The sequence below is a fragment of the Atta colombica genome, unplaced genomic scaffold (genome assembly GCF_001594045.1).
Source record: "Atta colombica isolate Treedump-2 unplaced genomic scaffold, Acol1.0 scaffold9, whole genome shotgun sequence".
In the NCBI taxonomy this organism is placed as follows: Eukaryota; Metazoa; Arthropoda; class Insecta; order Hymenoptera; family Formicidae; genus Atta; species Atta colombica.
The window spans coordinates 2058370-2073110 of NW_017259583.1; the positions used below are offsets into that span (position 1 = coordinate 2058370).

The 14741-nt window shown below is 35.8% G+C and overlaps 1 protein-coding gene across 2 annotated transcripts in view; it reads left to right on the plus strand.

Moving 5' to 3' along the window:
* The first annotated feature begins 463 nt into the window (after positions 1 to 463).
* Positions 464 to 14741, plus strand: part of LOC108693304 (dynein beta chain, ciliary) — a 20712-nt gene continuing 6434 nt past the window's right edge. Inside the window, exons 1-21 of one of the 2 annotated variants that reach the window (XM_018202182.1) lie at positions 464 to 701; positions 1509 to 1741; positions 1873 to 2138; positions 2259 to 2668; positions 3081 to 3508; positions 3586 to 3827; positions 4011 to 4278; positions 4408 to 4951; positions 5116 to 5433; positions 5788 to 6142; positions 6335 to 6606; positions 6865 to 7245; positions 7480 to 7628; positions 8550 to 8795; positions 8947 to 9475; positions 9540 to 10104; positions 10184 to 12577; positions 12704 to 13065; positions 13240 to 13716; positions 13974 to 14238; positions 14334 to 14684. In XM_018202182.1, coding sequence (XP_018057671.1) covers positions 464 to 701; positions 1509 to 1741; positions 1873 to 2138; positions 2259 to 2668; positions 3081 to 3508; positions 3586 to 3827; positions 4011 to 4278; positions 4408 to 4951; positions 5116 to 5433; positions 5788 to 6142; positions 6335 to 6606; positions 6865 to 7245; positions 7480 to 7628; positions 8550 to 8795; positions 8947 to 9475; positions 9540 to 10104; positions 10184 to 12577; positions 12704 to 13065; positions 13240 to 13716; positions 13974 to 14238; positions 14334 to 14684 — 9293 coding nt within the window. Of the gene's footprint in view, positions 702 to 1508; positions 1742 to 1872; positions 2139 to 2258; positions 2669 to 3080; positions 3509 to 3585; positions 3828 to 4010; positions 4279 to 4407; positions 4952 to 5115; positions 5434 to 5787; positions 6143 to 6334; positions 6607 to 6864; positions 7246 to 7476; positions 7629 to 8549; positions 8796 to 8946; positions 9476 to 9539; positions 10105 to 10183; positions 12578 to 12703; positions 13066 to 13239; positions 13717 to 13973; positions 14239 to 14333; positions 14685 to 14741 lie in introns of both variants that reach the window. The other variant, XM_018202183.1, reaches the window with a different exon arrangement.

Consider the following 14741-nt stretch of genomic DNA (forward strand, 5'->3'; position numbering starts at 1 on the left):
AGACACGATAGTCCAATACCAAACTGCTTTTCGCTGGTTCAGTCCGTACCTGGTTTCCTGACCCGTTTGCACGACAGCCATTTACGAAGCATAATACTCTGCGTCAGCAAAATTTCGGATTTACGATCGCTCGTCCTCGTGAATTTGTAAGAAGCGTCGCTTCTAACAAATTCTAAACTAAAGTTTTCGACGCAGAACATCGTTTAGTCATTCATTCTTCAAGTTGCTATTACATAATTGTTAATGATCTGTTTTCAGAAATTTCATCAATATATTTAATTCTTTTTATTCCATTTATAATCGATAAATTGAATATAATTGACAGATAAACACACGTACATACATCTATCAAGATGTAATATGTATATTAGCTTATAAATAAATATTATTATTTAAAAATTACATTAAACTTTCTATATAATAGAAGAAAATATTCAAATGTCTTTTGATATTATAAACAGAAATGACTACTCCGGAAGCACCAGCTGACTTCCGACTTGAATATATCGGCGGTTTCGTGCAGAAGAGTTTGAAATTAAAGCCAGAAAAATGGGGAAGATTATTACTGACAGAAGAATATCGGAATGTGGTGTTGGATTTTTTGGACAAGCCATTACCAATCGCTCTTTTTGTCGTTTTAACACCAAATGCGCAATTAGTAGCGTCTTCCAGTTTTCCCATACCGTGTCAGAGAACAAAGGGTAAGTTTTTTATGAATAAAAATAATTATATATAAAAATATTATATCAAAATTTATAATAATTAGAAATTATATTTTAACAGTTACTCGGGAGTGGTCGCGTTATGATCATTTTGCCGTACTTCTATTTTCTATTTATATCTTTCAATTTATTGGCACTATATTATATTTTTACCTTTACGTAAATGTTTGTTAATGTTTTCGTATAGTATGCCAAAATAGATGACGTAAACACGCTTATATCTAAAATTGGACATGTTTGTAACAGTTGATCTAAAAGACCGTAGCGTTATATTAGTCTTTTTTTTCTTCTTTTATTGACTCTCGCAGTCAACCCGGCAATCTGGCAAATAAACTAGTTCGAAAATGCAGGTAATAAATAAAAAAAAAAAAGGAAACAATTATGAAAAAGTTCAACAACTTGACAAAAATTAGGTATGAAATTAGGTACCCAAATCGAAATGGAACACGTCCGTCCCGGTACGCAATAGTATGTAAACTTACTTACGTTAGTGTAATTAATGTTTGTAGTCTCATTTTCTTACTAATTATTACTTAGTAGTATTATAGTAATATTATAATCATATATGTATTCTCTAGTTATAACACATATATGTGCGAAAATATATTTCGGTCAAAATAACCAGGACGCGCCTATACTCAAACGTTAGTTTCGAAATATGCTTACTCTCGGGTTAAATATTGTACTAAGAATTTTCTATTCCATTTCAATACCGATTTATTTGGTGTAAATATATAATAAGCATTTATATTAAGAAAATAAAGAAAATTTATGTTATTGTTACAGGAGTTTACGCAGTCAAAGTAACACAAGCGCCACTACCGAAAGACAAGGAAGCATGTTCGGCCATGTTAATCGTGGGAGATCTATCCCATCGGATTGTCGATCAATTGGCTACGTTAGTGGATAATATCGTCGCTCCTCTTCTCACCAAGCCGGAAAATCATAAAGATTTACCGGAAATAGCGATTCATGATATATGTAAACATGTGCATGCTCTTCGTGGCACATTGTATCAGGTAATAAGCAATCAATAGTTAAATCTTTTTAATTTTTTTTTCAAATAAAATAAAAATAGTGGAAAATCTTTTTAATTTTTTTTTCAAATAAAATAAAAATAGTAGAAAATATTTTATATTTGAATGGATAGGTGAAAGGTCAAGTAAATGGACGAACGGTATTACCGATGCCAGCTGGTCTCGAAAAGGTGACAGAAGTCGAAAGATTGGTTTCTGTAGAAGGACCGCAAGCGGTTGATTTATATCTAAAAAGTGCTATAGAAGGTGTGGTGATAAAATGGGCTTATTTAGTGAATGATGTGGTCACTCATGAATCCAGCATCGCGTTTGATAATGGACAAAATCCGACACCCAATGTTGAGCTAGAATATTGGTCTACCAGATTGGCAAATTTAAGGTATCAAATAATATAGATGATGTATTTTTCATACGGCACTTTTATAAGACAATCAAATAAACATTTTCATTTTACAGTATATCACATAAGAATATTTATTATCGCGCGTATTTTTTGCAGATACATCTACGATCAATTGCAAGAGGATCGTGTGAAAAAAATGGCGACAATTCTTGAGAAAACTGATAGTGCGTATTTTCCTTGTTTTCGTACGTTGTTTGACAATGTTGTTTCCTCATTGGCCGAAGCGAAGGATATATCGTTGTATCTAATGCCTCTGGCGAAATGCTTCAAGACCGTAGAAGAGATTGACTTTGCCGAAGCTAAGCCGCTGATGGCAACTCTGATACATTCGCTCGGATTAGCGTGGGCAAAGTGCAAGAGTTATCAAAGCTCTAGCAAACTCATCATCATGCTTCGGCAGATATGCAATTTATTGATACAGGAGGCACGTCGGTTTCTCGACCCGACATCAATATTTCAGAGCGACGTCGACGAAGCTCTCCAGCGAGTTAAAATATCGAAAGGTAGTAGTCATCTGTTAAATTAAGCTATTAAACCTTTTATTAATGCTTTCCTAGAAAATTAACATGTGCTATAGAATTATCATTTTTTATTATTGTATAATTATTAATTAGAATGTCTTACTTTACATCGCAGTCGAAACTTGAATAATTATTAATCTATTAATATAGTAAATGCTACGTTTTATTAGAATAATAGTATATATCATTTTAAATATTATCAATATAATATTTTGACATTGTTTTTTATATTATTTAAATTTATATTATATTTATTTTATATTATATAAAAGTTGTGCTTTGTATAATATTCTTGCCTTGTATAATATCCTAAAAATAATAATTTTGATATATAATATATCGTACAATCCGATTTATTCTTCCGGATTTCTGAAATATCAAAAATATTTTCAATCAGGAGTATTGGAAGAATTCAAAAGACAGTTCGAATTGAGAAAGCACATGCCTGGTTTAAAACCGGAAGCTCCACCTTGGACATTTAATTCGACCGCCGTCTTCACTCGTCTCGATGCTTTCTTGAAACGGCTGACGGATATTGAGTGGCTCTTTGATACTGTTCTCGAATTTTCCAAGTTGGAAAAGATTGAAATAGGCGGCATTCTCGGACGGTCTTTAAGTGCAAGGATCATAAGTGTGTTCAAAGAATTTCAGCAGCTTTTCGTTTCGTTCACCGTGAGGGCAAGCGACGTTCTCGAGCCAGATGACGAATCTTTCGTCATCGATTGCACTAAGTTCGCTAAATCTATCACCGATCTCGATAGTAAACTATCAGCGATTCTATGCCAGGCTTTCGACGACTGTGGCAATCTTGAAAGTGTTTTCAAGGTTTGTATTTCATTTTTGTTTTTAATACAATGTATTTTGTCAATTATTCGTAAAAGATACTTGTTTTTATTTATCAGTTGATAAATATTGCTGGATCGGTACTGGAACGTCCCGTTATACGAAAGCAATTCAGTAATAGATATATTAGAATTCTCGAACTTTTAAACATGGAACTTTCGGTGGTGGAAGTTTTGTTCAATCGTGGTAGCAAGGATGCTTTGATTAATCTACCTCCTTTGGCCGCTGCTTTAACGTTCATTAACATGCTGCAGCAACGTATAGACTTACCTGTACAATCATTCAAAGCTATGCCGCATCCGTACGTATTACGATCAAAGTTCTTCTTTAAAGATAGAGTTCCTTTTCTAGATAAAAAAGTGTTTTGTATGTAAGTGTTTTTATGAAGAAAGCTATAAAATTTGAAAAGAAAGATAAATAATATATTTAATTATCTCTCCTCAATGATCTCTGTTAATACATTCATAGTTTCTTTCATTTGCAGAATCGTTCACAGCGATGAAGGTAATAATATAATGTCACGTTACAAAAGATTGATGAAAATATTCGCCGATAAGGAGAATGATCTTTTCACTGAGTGGGCACAAACCGTACCGCAAACTGTCGATGTTGGTCTCAAACGTTATTTGCTTTGTAGAGACACTGATGGTAATTTGCTATTGAATTTTGATCCCGATCTTCTCTCAGTATTGAAAGAAGTGAGTTATTTGAAACAAATGTCGCGGTCTGATATTCCCGAAGAAGCAATTAAGGTACATTGATTTAAATGTTTTAATTAAAACGAGCAAAATTATGACTTCACGTTTAGAAAATTAGATTAAGTTTTTATGTTATGAAAGTTTCACCACGTGTGTTTAATTATTTTTATTTTATACCATCAGGTATCTGAGAGCGCGGAGACGTTCAGAAAATTTCGCACAATGCTAAGCAGCATAGTTGATTCATATAACAACATACGTAAAACAACCAAGCGAGTTGAGTTTGACCTAATCGAGTTAGAAATAGCGCGAATCGATTCCCTAATATCCCGTGGAGAAGATGAGCTATGGTGGAGATCAGACGGTCTTTTGGAATATATAACGGAGTTGGGCGATCTCGTAGAAGGGCTGTGGAAGCGCATGAAGTCCGCTCAATCGAACGTGGGGAAGATCAGAAACATTTTGGAACCTTGGATAAAAACGCCCCTCATAGAACGGAAAGACCGTCGCAAGGAGACATTACTGGCCTTAGAAGATCGTTCGGAGAAAGTATCGAAACGTTACGCGGAGATTATGAAAGCAGCTGAGCAGATACACTCAATATTGGAGGAAAATAAGATGCTTTTCCAAATTAATGAGATCGAACAGGAAGCTTGGCAAGAATACGTAAAGTATATCGATGACATTGTGATTGAGTCTCTTCGAAAAGCAGTTGGATGTTCTTTAGGTCTATATCCATCTTAAAATAAAAAAAAAGTCACATTTAATGGCATGAAAAGTTTAATTAACATTTTTTTCTTTAATTAATTTTTAATTTACACAATAAATATATGGTAATGAAAATTTAATAAAATCTAAAAATATTTCTCTTTTTATAATCATTACGTTTAGGTTATTTAGCAGAAAGCATGGAGCCAATCGGTCAATGCGAGCCATTACTTGAAGCAAAATTAGAGCTTAGGGAACCAGATTTGTATTACATGCCATCACTGGAACCCGATGATCCAGACGGACTTGACCAGCTGATCCTTGGTTTATTAAATGATATTAACGGTATGGCTGCCTTGGTACCGCGATTAAAAAATGATTCTGAAGGATACGCTGAAGAATTAGCGTCCGATATAGACATGAAGGGAATGAAAGATGAGATATTGACAAGTGTAGCTACTGCCGTAGAGGAAGCTACTGACTTTTGTAGTAATTTTGAAGGTATGATTACAAGTATCTAGTTACAAAATAATTCCAATTTAAATTAAGTTCATTATCAATCATAAATTAAGTCAATTTTCAGTATTTTTTCGAATAATTTATAAAAAATCTCATCTAATAATATAAATGTCAAAAAATCATTTTTAAACATGTAAATAATTAAATAATATAACTAGCAAAAGAAAGTTACATTAAAATTAAAAATGTGGATTATTCTGTGCAACAATGTGGATTCTGAGAGAGAGAGAGAGAGAGAGAGAGAGAGAGAGAGAGACAGAGAGATTTTTTAATTCTAAAATATAAATTGTAAAATATTATTATATTTAAATCTCAGTGCAACCAATGTTTCATTAGGTTATGCTTATTTATGGCTGGATGATAGAGATGTTGTAATGCAACAATTTCTCGAATATAGTCGGCAACTGTCGGTGGAAGAAATGGACATGGTAGCAGCTCAGGACCCTAAAGGTCCGACAAAGTCACCGCCGAAAATGGAGCAATTTCGCGAACAAATTGATCTTTACGAGAGTCTCTATGTCGAGATCGAGGAAATGAATCTATCCAAAGTATTTTGTGGCTGGTTCAGGGTAGATCTAAGACCCTTCAGACAGTCAGTATTGAATACGGTGTGCAAATGGTCGAGCATGTTCAAAAAACATTTAGTCGATCGTGTAACAAGCAGTCTTTCTAATCTGGGAGCGTTTATAAGGTACTCTCGTACAAAATGTATATATGACATGTGATAGTGTAATTTAAATATTTCAAAATTTCAAGTAAAATATCGCTTTTAATAAAATACTCATTTAGAGTATTGTTTCTTAACTCATATAAAAAGTCTACATGTATATTTTTTAATTGGTAATATGACTTTACTTTTATAAATATTGTACTCGATTTCTAGATTAGCGGACGAAGGATTGTTACAACAAGTACAACCAGGTGATTATGCGGCTTTAGTTAGCATAATGGGCTTCCTACTGCAGGTGAAAGAACGTCAACCAACTACGGATGAGATGTTCCATCCCTTAGAGGAAACCATTGAGTTGCTCAAGTTCTACGATCAAGATATACCCGAAGAAGTAAACGTGCTGTTGCAAGAGTTGCCGGAGCAATGGGCAAACACGAAAAAACTCGCTCTTATGGTGAAGCAGCAAGTTGCGCCATTACAGGCAGGTCTGTAAAATGAGAAGCAATATTATTAAATTGATAATGTTATGAATTAATCAATTTAATATTTTATTTAATTATGAGAATATTATACGGATAAAAATAATTACTTTTAAAATTAGTAATAATGCGCAATAATCTTTATTTCTTATGAAAACAAAATTTTTTAAAATTTAGTTTTATGTTTAGATATTCTATAATATTATTGTAATATAATATCATTTGTACAAATCGTTATATTCAATAACGATATGAAAATAATAGGCGAAGTATCACGAATTCGTGGTCGGATTTCCGCATTTGATATTACAATAAATCAGTATCGAGAGGCATTTCGGCGATACACATTCTTTAAGTACGACTGCAAGAATCCATATGAGCTATTAGACGAAGCTCACAAGGAGATCCTCATGCTGGAACGTCAAATGAAGGATATACAAGAATCTGCCTCGTTGTTTGAAGTGACGGTACCCGAATTTAAACAGCTGAGGCAGTGCAGGAGGGAGCTGAAGATGCTTAAGCAACTCTGGGATTATGTAAATATAGTGCAGAGTAGTATCGAGGGATGGAAGACGACGCCATGGAGAAAAATTGATGTGGAGAATATGGATATCGAGTGCAAGAAGTTTGCGAAGGAGATACGTGGTTAGTAGCTAAGAAATTGTCCACGAACTCCAAGGATTCCCTCAAATTGCGCGAATATATTTTTATAAAATATTACTATTTCTCGCACCCACCCTTTTTCACTTTTGCATAACTGAAATTAACGTTGTGCAAAATATACGCAGCTGTGTATTATTATTTGCAAAATCATAAGAAAATATTTCCCTCGCTTGGACAATACAATTTTAATCTTATCGGATGTATTTCATTTAGTAGCATTGGATAAAGAAATGAGACCTTGGGACACTTACATATCGTTGGAAGCGACGGTGAAGAATATGCTTACGTCGCTGCGTGCCGTAGGAGAATTGCAAAATCCAGCTATTCGGGAGAGACACTGGCGACAGCTGATGAATAGTACTAAGGTATCGCTGGAAATTGCAGAGCGGATATTTAATTCATTTCTTTATAAATTTATAAATTAGAAGATATATTTGATATCCAGCTTATAATTAGCTGAAAGAAGATATAAATTCATACAAAACTCAACGCCCTATCCATTTATATTCTAAGATTTTGCTACGATCATTACATTTGAAATGATTCTGCGAAATTGTACATAACAATAATGCGTGTGCGTAATCACATCAGATCATACTAGACTTAGTTGCACCGCTGTATATATACGCTATCGGTGTTACAGAAATTGGGCAACATGACTCCAGAAATGACCGTAAGTCCGCTGTACATATGCTGTACATACCACGTGAATTTATTTTAAAAATCTCATTCTCATTATATTTTCAATATAAAATTGTAAATTTTGATAAAATCAATCTCGGCATGATAGTTCTTCGCAAGTGCGCACTATTACATATCATATCCGACACTTACATGTATGTTATAACATTTATATTTTATACGCACATCATAGCATGGAACACGCTGATCAATATAATATTAAGATTTTAGAATTTGATTATTCGCAAGATTCATACTTACAAGCTTATTCAATGCTAAATGTGTCTAATGATTTTGATATGAAATTCGCATTCAGTTTAATAATAAAATGATGGTAAGAATAGCCATATTTAGCATTAAATATTAGAATTCAGATAATCATATTTATAATTCACTATCATTCTTTTATTATGTAAGTTCTTCATTATTCATTCATTGTATAAATCACTGTACAATTCTTTAATAAATTTGCTAATGAACACAAAATATCACTGCCATATTTTATATTATTTAGCAATTTCCTATATCGCTCTAAAGTAAATCACACGATCTGCTTTTTATCGAGAGTATATAGCTACATCGTCAGACGACTTTTTTACACGTAGGTTCGTTTCGTAATGGACGAATCGACGACTTTAGCTGATCTGCTCGAATTAAATCTCCACGATTGTGAGGAGGAAGTTAAAAATATAGTGGACAAAGCGGTTAAGGAAATGTCCATGGAGAAATATATGAAAGAGTTGAATGTTACGTGGTCTAAAATGGAATTCGAGCGAGAAGTTCATGCTCGTACGAGAGCTACTTTAATAAGAGCTAGTGAAGAATTGATTGAGACCTTAGAGGAAAACCAGGTTATTTAATTAATACCTTCAACTTTAAATATTTAAATATTTAATTAATACCTTCAACTTTAAATATTTTCAATTAACTCATAATCAACAACAGAAATATTATTGTATTATGATTATTAATTTAAGAGTAATTTCCTTCCTAAAATTGTAGGTACAATTGCAAAATCTGATTACCTCAAAATTTATCGCGCACTTCTTGGAGGAAGTATCGTCGTGGCAAAAGAAACTGAGTATCGCCGATCAGGTGACGACGATCTGGTTCGAAGTTCAACGTACGTGGATGCATCTCGAGAGTATATTTATGTCATCTGAAGATATTCGACGGCAATTGCCAGTGGATGCTGAACGATTTGATCGCATTGACAAGGAATTTAAGGAAATGACGGAAGAGATGGCGAAAACACCGAACGTCATCGAGGCGACGAATAAGGACGGTCTTGTGTTCGCTTTGGATGTTCTGCAAAAAGAGCTCGTATTATGCGAGAAGGCTTTGGCAGAATATCTCGAAACGAAGCGTCTCGCTTTCCCGCGATTCTACTTCGTTTCTTCCAGCGATTTATTGGACATACTTTCGAATGGAAACCAACCAGAAATAGTAGCGAAACACTTGACGAAGTTATTCGATTCTATGGCGCGGCTAAACTTCGACACTAAGAATACTTCGTTAAAGCGCATCCTAGGTAAATAATTAATCATGAATGATATTTCGCGTTAAAATATTAGTTATTTTTCATCATATTTCAGGCATGTTTGCTAAGGACAGCGAATACGTAGACTTTGCAAATTACGAGATGATTTGTGAAGGAGCTGTGGAAGGATGGTTGAATCGTCTTCAGAAAGCCATGCGCGTGTCCATTCGGCATTATTTCAGTGAAGCGGTTGTAACATACGAGGAAAAGCCGCGAGAGCAATGGCTGTTCGATTATCCGGCCCAAGTATCTCTTTGCGGAACACAAATTTGGTGGAGCACCGAAGTCAATCTAGCCTTCGCACGTCTCGAAGAAGGTTACGATAACTCGCTGAAGGACTATTTGAAAAAGCAAATTTCGCAACTAAGTACTTTAATCACACTACTGATAGGAGAACTGACCAAACAGGAGAGACAGAAGGTCATGACTATCTGTACAATCGACGTTCATTCTAGAGACGTTGTGACGAAGCTGGTGCAATCGAAAGTGGAGAGCGCGCAAGCTTTTCAATGGCAAAGTCAATTGCGACACAGATGGGATGAGAAGGAAAAGGATTGCTTCGCAAATATTTGCGACGCACAGTTCAAATATTCTCATGAATACTTGGGTAATACTCCCAGGTTAGAATATGCATTTATGTTTCACTTAATATTTATTTATTTTTGATTACCAATGCAATATACATTTGTTTGCTTCCAGATTGGTCATAACGCCACTAACGGACAGGTGCTATATAACTCTGACGCAATCTCTGCATCTCATCATGGGTGGTGGTCCAGCCGGACCGGCTGGGACTGGAAAGACAGAGACCACGAAAGATCTCGGCAGAGCTCTTGGCATAATGGTATATGTGTTCAATTGTTCTGAGCAGATGGACTACAAATCCTGCGGTAACATATACAAGGGTCTGGCGCAGACCGGCGCATGGGGTTGTTTCGATGAATTCAACAGGATCACTGTTGAGGTGCTCTCGGTGGTCGCCGTGCAAGTGAAATCGATTCAAGACGCTATCAGAGATAAGAAGGAACACTTCAACTTTATGGGCGAGACAATAGCTCTCGAGCCGACTGTTGGCATATTCATCACCATGAATCCGGGTTACGCCGGCCGTACGGAATTGCCGGAAAATCTGAAGGCGCTTTTCCGTCCCTGCGCCATGGTAGTGCCCGATTTCGAATTGATATGCGAAATAATGTTAGTAGCGGAAGGATTTCAGGACGCAAGAGTACTCGCAAGAAAGTTCATTACATTGTACACGTTATGTAAAGAATTGCTATCTAAACAGGATCACTATGACTGGGGTTTGAGAGCAATAAAATCGGTTTTAGTGGTCGCCGGTAGCTTAAAAAGAGGTGATCCCGGCAGACCAGAAGAACAAGTACTAATGAGAGCACTGAGAGATTTCAATATTCCCAAAGTGGTGTCGGATGATCTACCGGTTTTTATGGGACTAATAGCCGATTTATTCCCAGCATTGGACGTTCCTAGAAAAAGAGACATTGAGTTCGAGAAGATGGTGAAACAAGCGGCCGCCGATCTAAGTCTACAACCAGAAGACGGTTTTATTCTCAAGGTTGTACAGCTTGAGGAGTTGTTAGAAGTGAGACACTCCGTCTTTATCGTAGGTATAACTGGTTCTGGAAAGACTCAAGTTTGGAAGACACTGTTCAAAACTTATCATAATATGAAGAGAAAGCCTGTGTATAACGATCTTAATCCTAAAGCTGTAACCAATGACGAACTCTTCGGTATCATCAATCCAGCGACGCGAGAATGGAAGGACGGTCTTTTCTCGGTAATAATGAGAGAACAGGCCAACCTAGGCGGCGAAAATCCAAAGTGGATTGTCTTGGATGGCGATATCGATCCGATGTGGATTGAGTCGTTGAATACCGTTATGGATGACAACAAGGTTCTGACGTTGGCTAGCAACGAACGAATTGCCCTTACGCCAGCCATGAGATTACTTTTTGAAATCTCGAATCTAAGAACTGCCACACCCGCCACGGTCTCTCGTGCCGGTATCCTATATATAAATCCGCAAGATTTAGGATGGAATCCATATGTAACCAGCTGGGTCGAGAAACGATCTTTGCCGAACGAGAAATCGAATCTCGTCATGCTCTTTGATAAATATATCCCTACTTGTCTCGAAACTTTACGAACGAGATTTAAGAAGATAACACCCATAGCCGACATGGCACACGTCGAGATGCTATGCCATCTTCTCCATTGTCTCTTAAAACCAGAATTGACAACCGGCGACTTCCACAAGGATCATTACGAACTTTATTTCGTGTTCGCCGCCATCTGGGCTTTCGGCTCCTCGATGTTTCAGGATCAAACTGTGGATTACCGAGTAGAGTTTACTAAATGGTGGACCAATGAATTCAAGCAAATAAAATTTCCGTCACAAGGAACGGTTTTTGATTATTACATTGATAACGAGACGAAGAATTTTCTTCCTTGGACAGAACGTCTATCAAAATTTGAATTGGATCCAGAGATACCATTGCAAGCGATTCTAGTTTACACGTCAGAATCTATCAGAATAAAATACTTTCTCGACTTGTTGATGCCGGAGAAACACCCGATAATGTTAGTCGGCACGGCTGGTTGCGGTAAAACGGTTCTGATTGCTGAGAAACTTCTTCAGCTTTCTGAAAATTACGCGGTCTCTAACGTACCGTTCAATTTCTATACCTCGTCTGAAATGCTGCAAAAAATCTTAGAGAAATCACTAGAGAAGAAAGCGGGTAGAAATTATGGTCCGCCAGGAAATAAGACCTTAGTATATTTTATCGATGATATGAACATGCCAGAAGTGGACGCATATGGTACGGTCCAGCCTCACACATTAATTAGACAACATTTAGATTATGGTCATTGGTACGATCGAACCAAATTAAGCCTAAAGGACATCCACAATTGCCAGTACATCAGCTGCATGAATCCGACCGCCGGCTCATTTACCATTAATCCGAGATTGCAAAGACATTTTGCTGTATTTGCTGTCAGTTTTCCAAATGTGGATTCTTTAACAACAATATACTCCTCCATTTTGTCGCAGCACTTCGCAAATGTAGAACACAGGTTAATATTAAAATAATAAAATTCTTTACACATTTGTACTAATAATTTGTACTAATAATTAAATCACTCACCAAGTTCTAGTAATCAAAAATTCAATTATTGTTAATATTAATTAATAATAATCAGGTTTCCTATAAGCGTCATCGAGTTATGTCCCAACATCGTGCAAGCAAGCATTCAACTACATCATCGTTGTGCTCAAATGTTTTTACCGACAGCCGTGAAGTTCCATTACATCTTCAATCTCCGTGAACTTTCCAATTGCTTTCAAGGTTTATTGTTCAGCGGCAACGAGTGCTTACAATCCTCAGTGGATTTAATCAGACTCTGGATGCACGAAACTCAACGCGTCTACGGAGATAAGCTAACAGACGAAAAAGACATTGAAAGTTTTTTGAAACTACAACTCGATATCCTGAAAAAGAATGTGGAGGAGGTCGACGAAGGTGCGATCCTGGAAAAGCCCAACATCTATTGCCATTTTGCAGGTCCGTATTTTCTGATTCTGTTTTTATTCTCTGTTAAAATATTTTTACAAAATTACTAATAGTGAATTAATTAATTCTTTAAAATTTATAACAATTAGCATCAACATTTTGTTTTAAGAAGTATAAAAATGTATATCTTTTCGGAAATTACTAAAAAGATTGCATAATGTTTAGGAGGCGTTGGAGAGCCGAAATACATGCAGATCAAGGACTGGGCAACTTTACATCGTTTGTTGTCAGAGGCAATGGTCAGCTATAATGATTTAGTAGCGGCCATGAATTTAGTACTTTTCGAAGATGCTATGATGCACGTATGTCGCGTAAATAGGATCCTAGAATCACCCAGAGGTAGTGCGCTCTTAGTGGGTGTGGGTGGCTCCGGTAAACAGAGTCTTTCACGATTAGCAGCTTTTATAAGTTCATTAGAAGTTTTCCAAATTCAGCTGAAGAAAGGTTACGGCGTAACTGATCTCAAGTTGGAACTCGCCGCTTTGTATTCAAAAGCTGGCTTGAAAAATTTGGGCATCATGTTTCTGATGACAGACGCGCAAGTTCCAAACGAGCAATTCCTAGTACTTATCAATGACATGCTCGCGTCTGGAGAGGTTCCTGATTTATTCGCCGAGGACGAGATGGAAAGTATAATAGCAGGTTTGAAAAATAATTTTAAATATAAATATAAAAATAATTTTAAATTAAAATATAAATAAATAAAATAATATTTATATATATTATTTGCATGGCAACAATAAGTTTGTATCATTTTTATAACAAAATTTGTATCATAATATCTTTCCAATCTTTTTATTAGTATTACTATTTTTTATTATTTTATTATTTGCTAAAATCGTTAAGCTTAACATGAAGGTAGATATTAGCATTTGGCATATCTTATTAAAATTTAATAGGGGTTCGTAATGAGGTGAAAGGCGCCGGTATGTTGGACACACGCGAAAATTGCTGGAAATTCTTTATTGATCGCGTTCGTCGACAACTCAGAGTAGTATTATGTTTTTCTCCCGTCGGTTCGACATTGCGAGTCAGATCCAGAAAATTTCCGGCAATTATAAACTGTACAATGATAAACTGGTTTCATGAGTGGCCTCAGGAAGCATTAATGTCTGTGTCGAAAAGATTTTTGCAGGAATTGGAGGAACTGCCAGAAACTTACAGGTATATTCAATATTATAAAATAATATTGGAACTTGAATAAAGATAGCTACAGGTACATTCAGCTAAAAAAATAAGAGACGCATTCTTTCTAACAGAGAATCTGCTGCCAAATTTATGGCTCATGCACATACCAGTGTAAATATAGCTAGCCGTCATTATCTGAGCAGCGAACGTCGTTACAATTACACGACTCCAAAGTCTTTTCTGGAGCAAATAAGTTTATATACTAGGTTGTTAAAAACAAAAACTTCTGAACTACGTGCTAGAGTGGCTAGATTGGAAAATGGCTTGGACAAGTTGAGATCAACAGCAGTACAAGTAGACAAATTAAAAAAGAAGTTGGCTGTACAAGAAGTAGAATTACAGCAAAAGAATGATGCTGCAGATGCTTTAATTGCTATAGTTGGTGTCGAAACAGAGAAAGTCCAAAAAGAAAAGGCGATAGGTTTGTAATATCATTAATGTATAATAAATTACACAATTTTATATACGTATATATATAT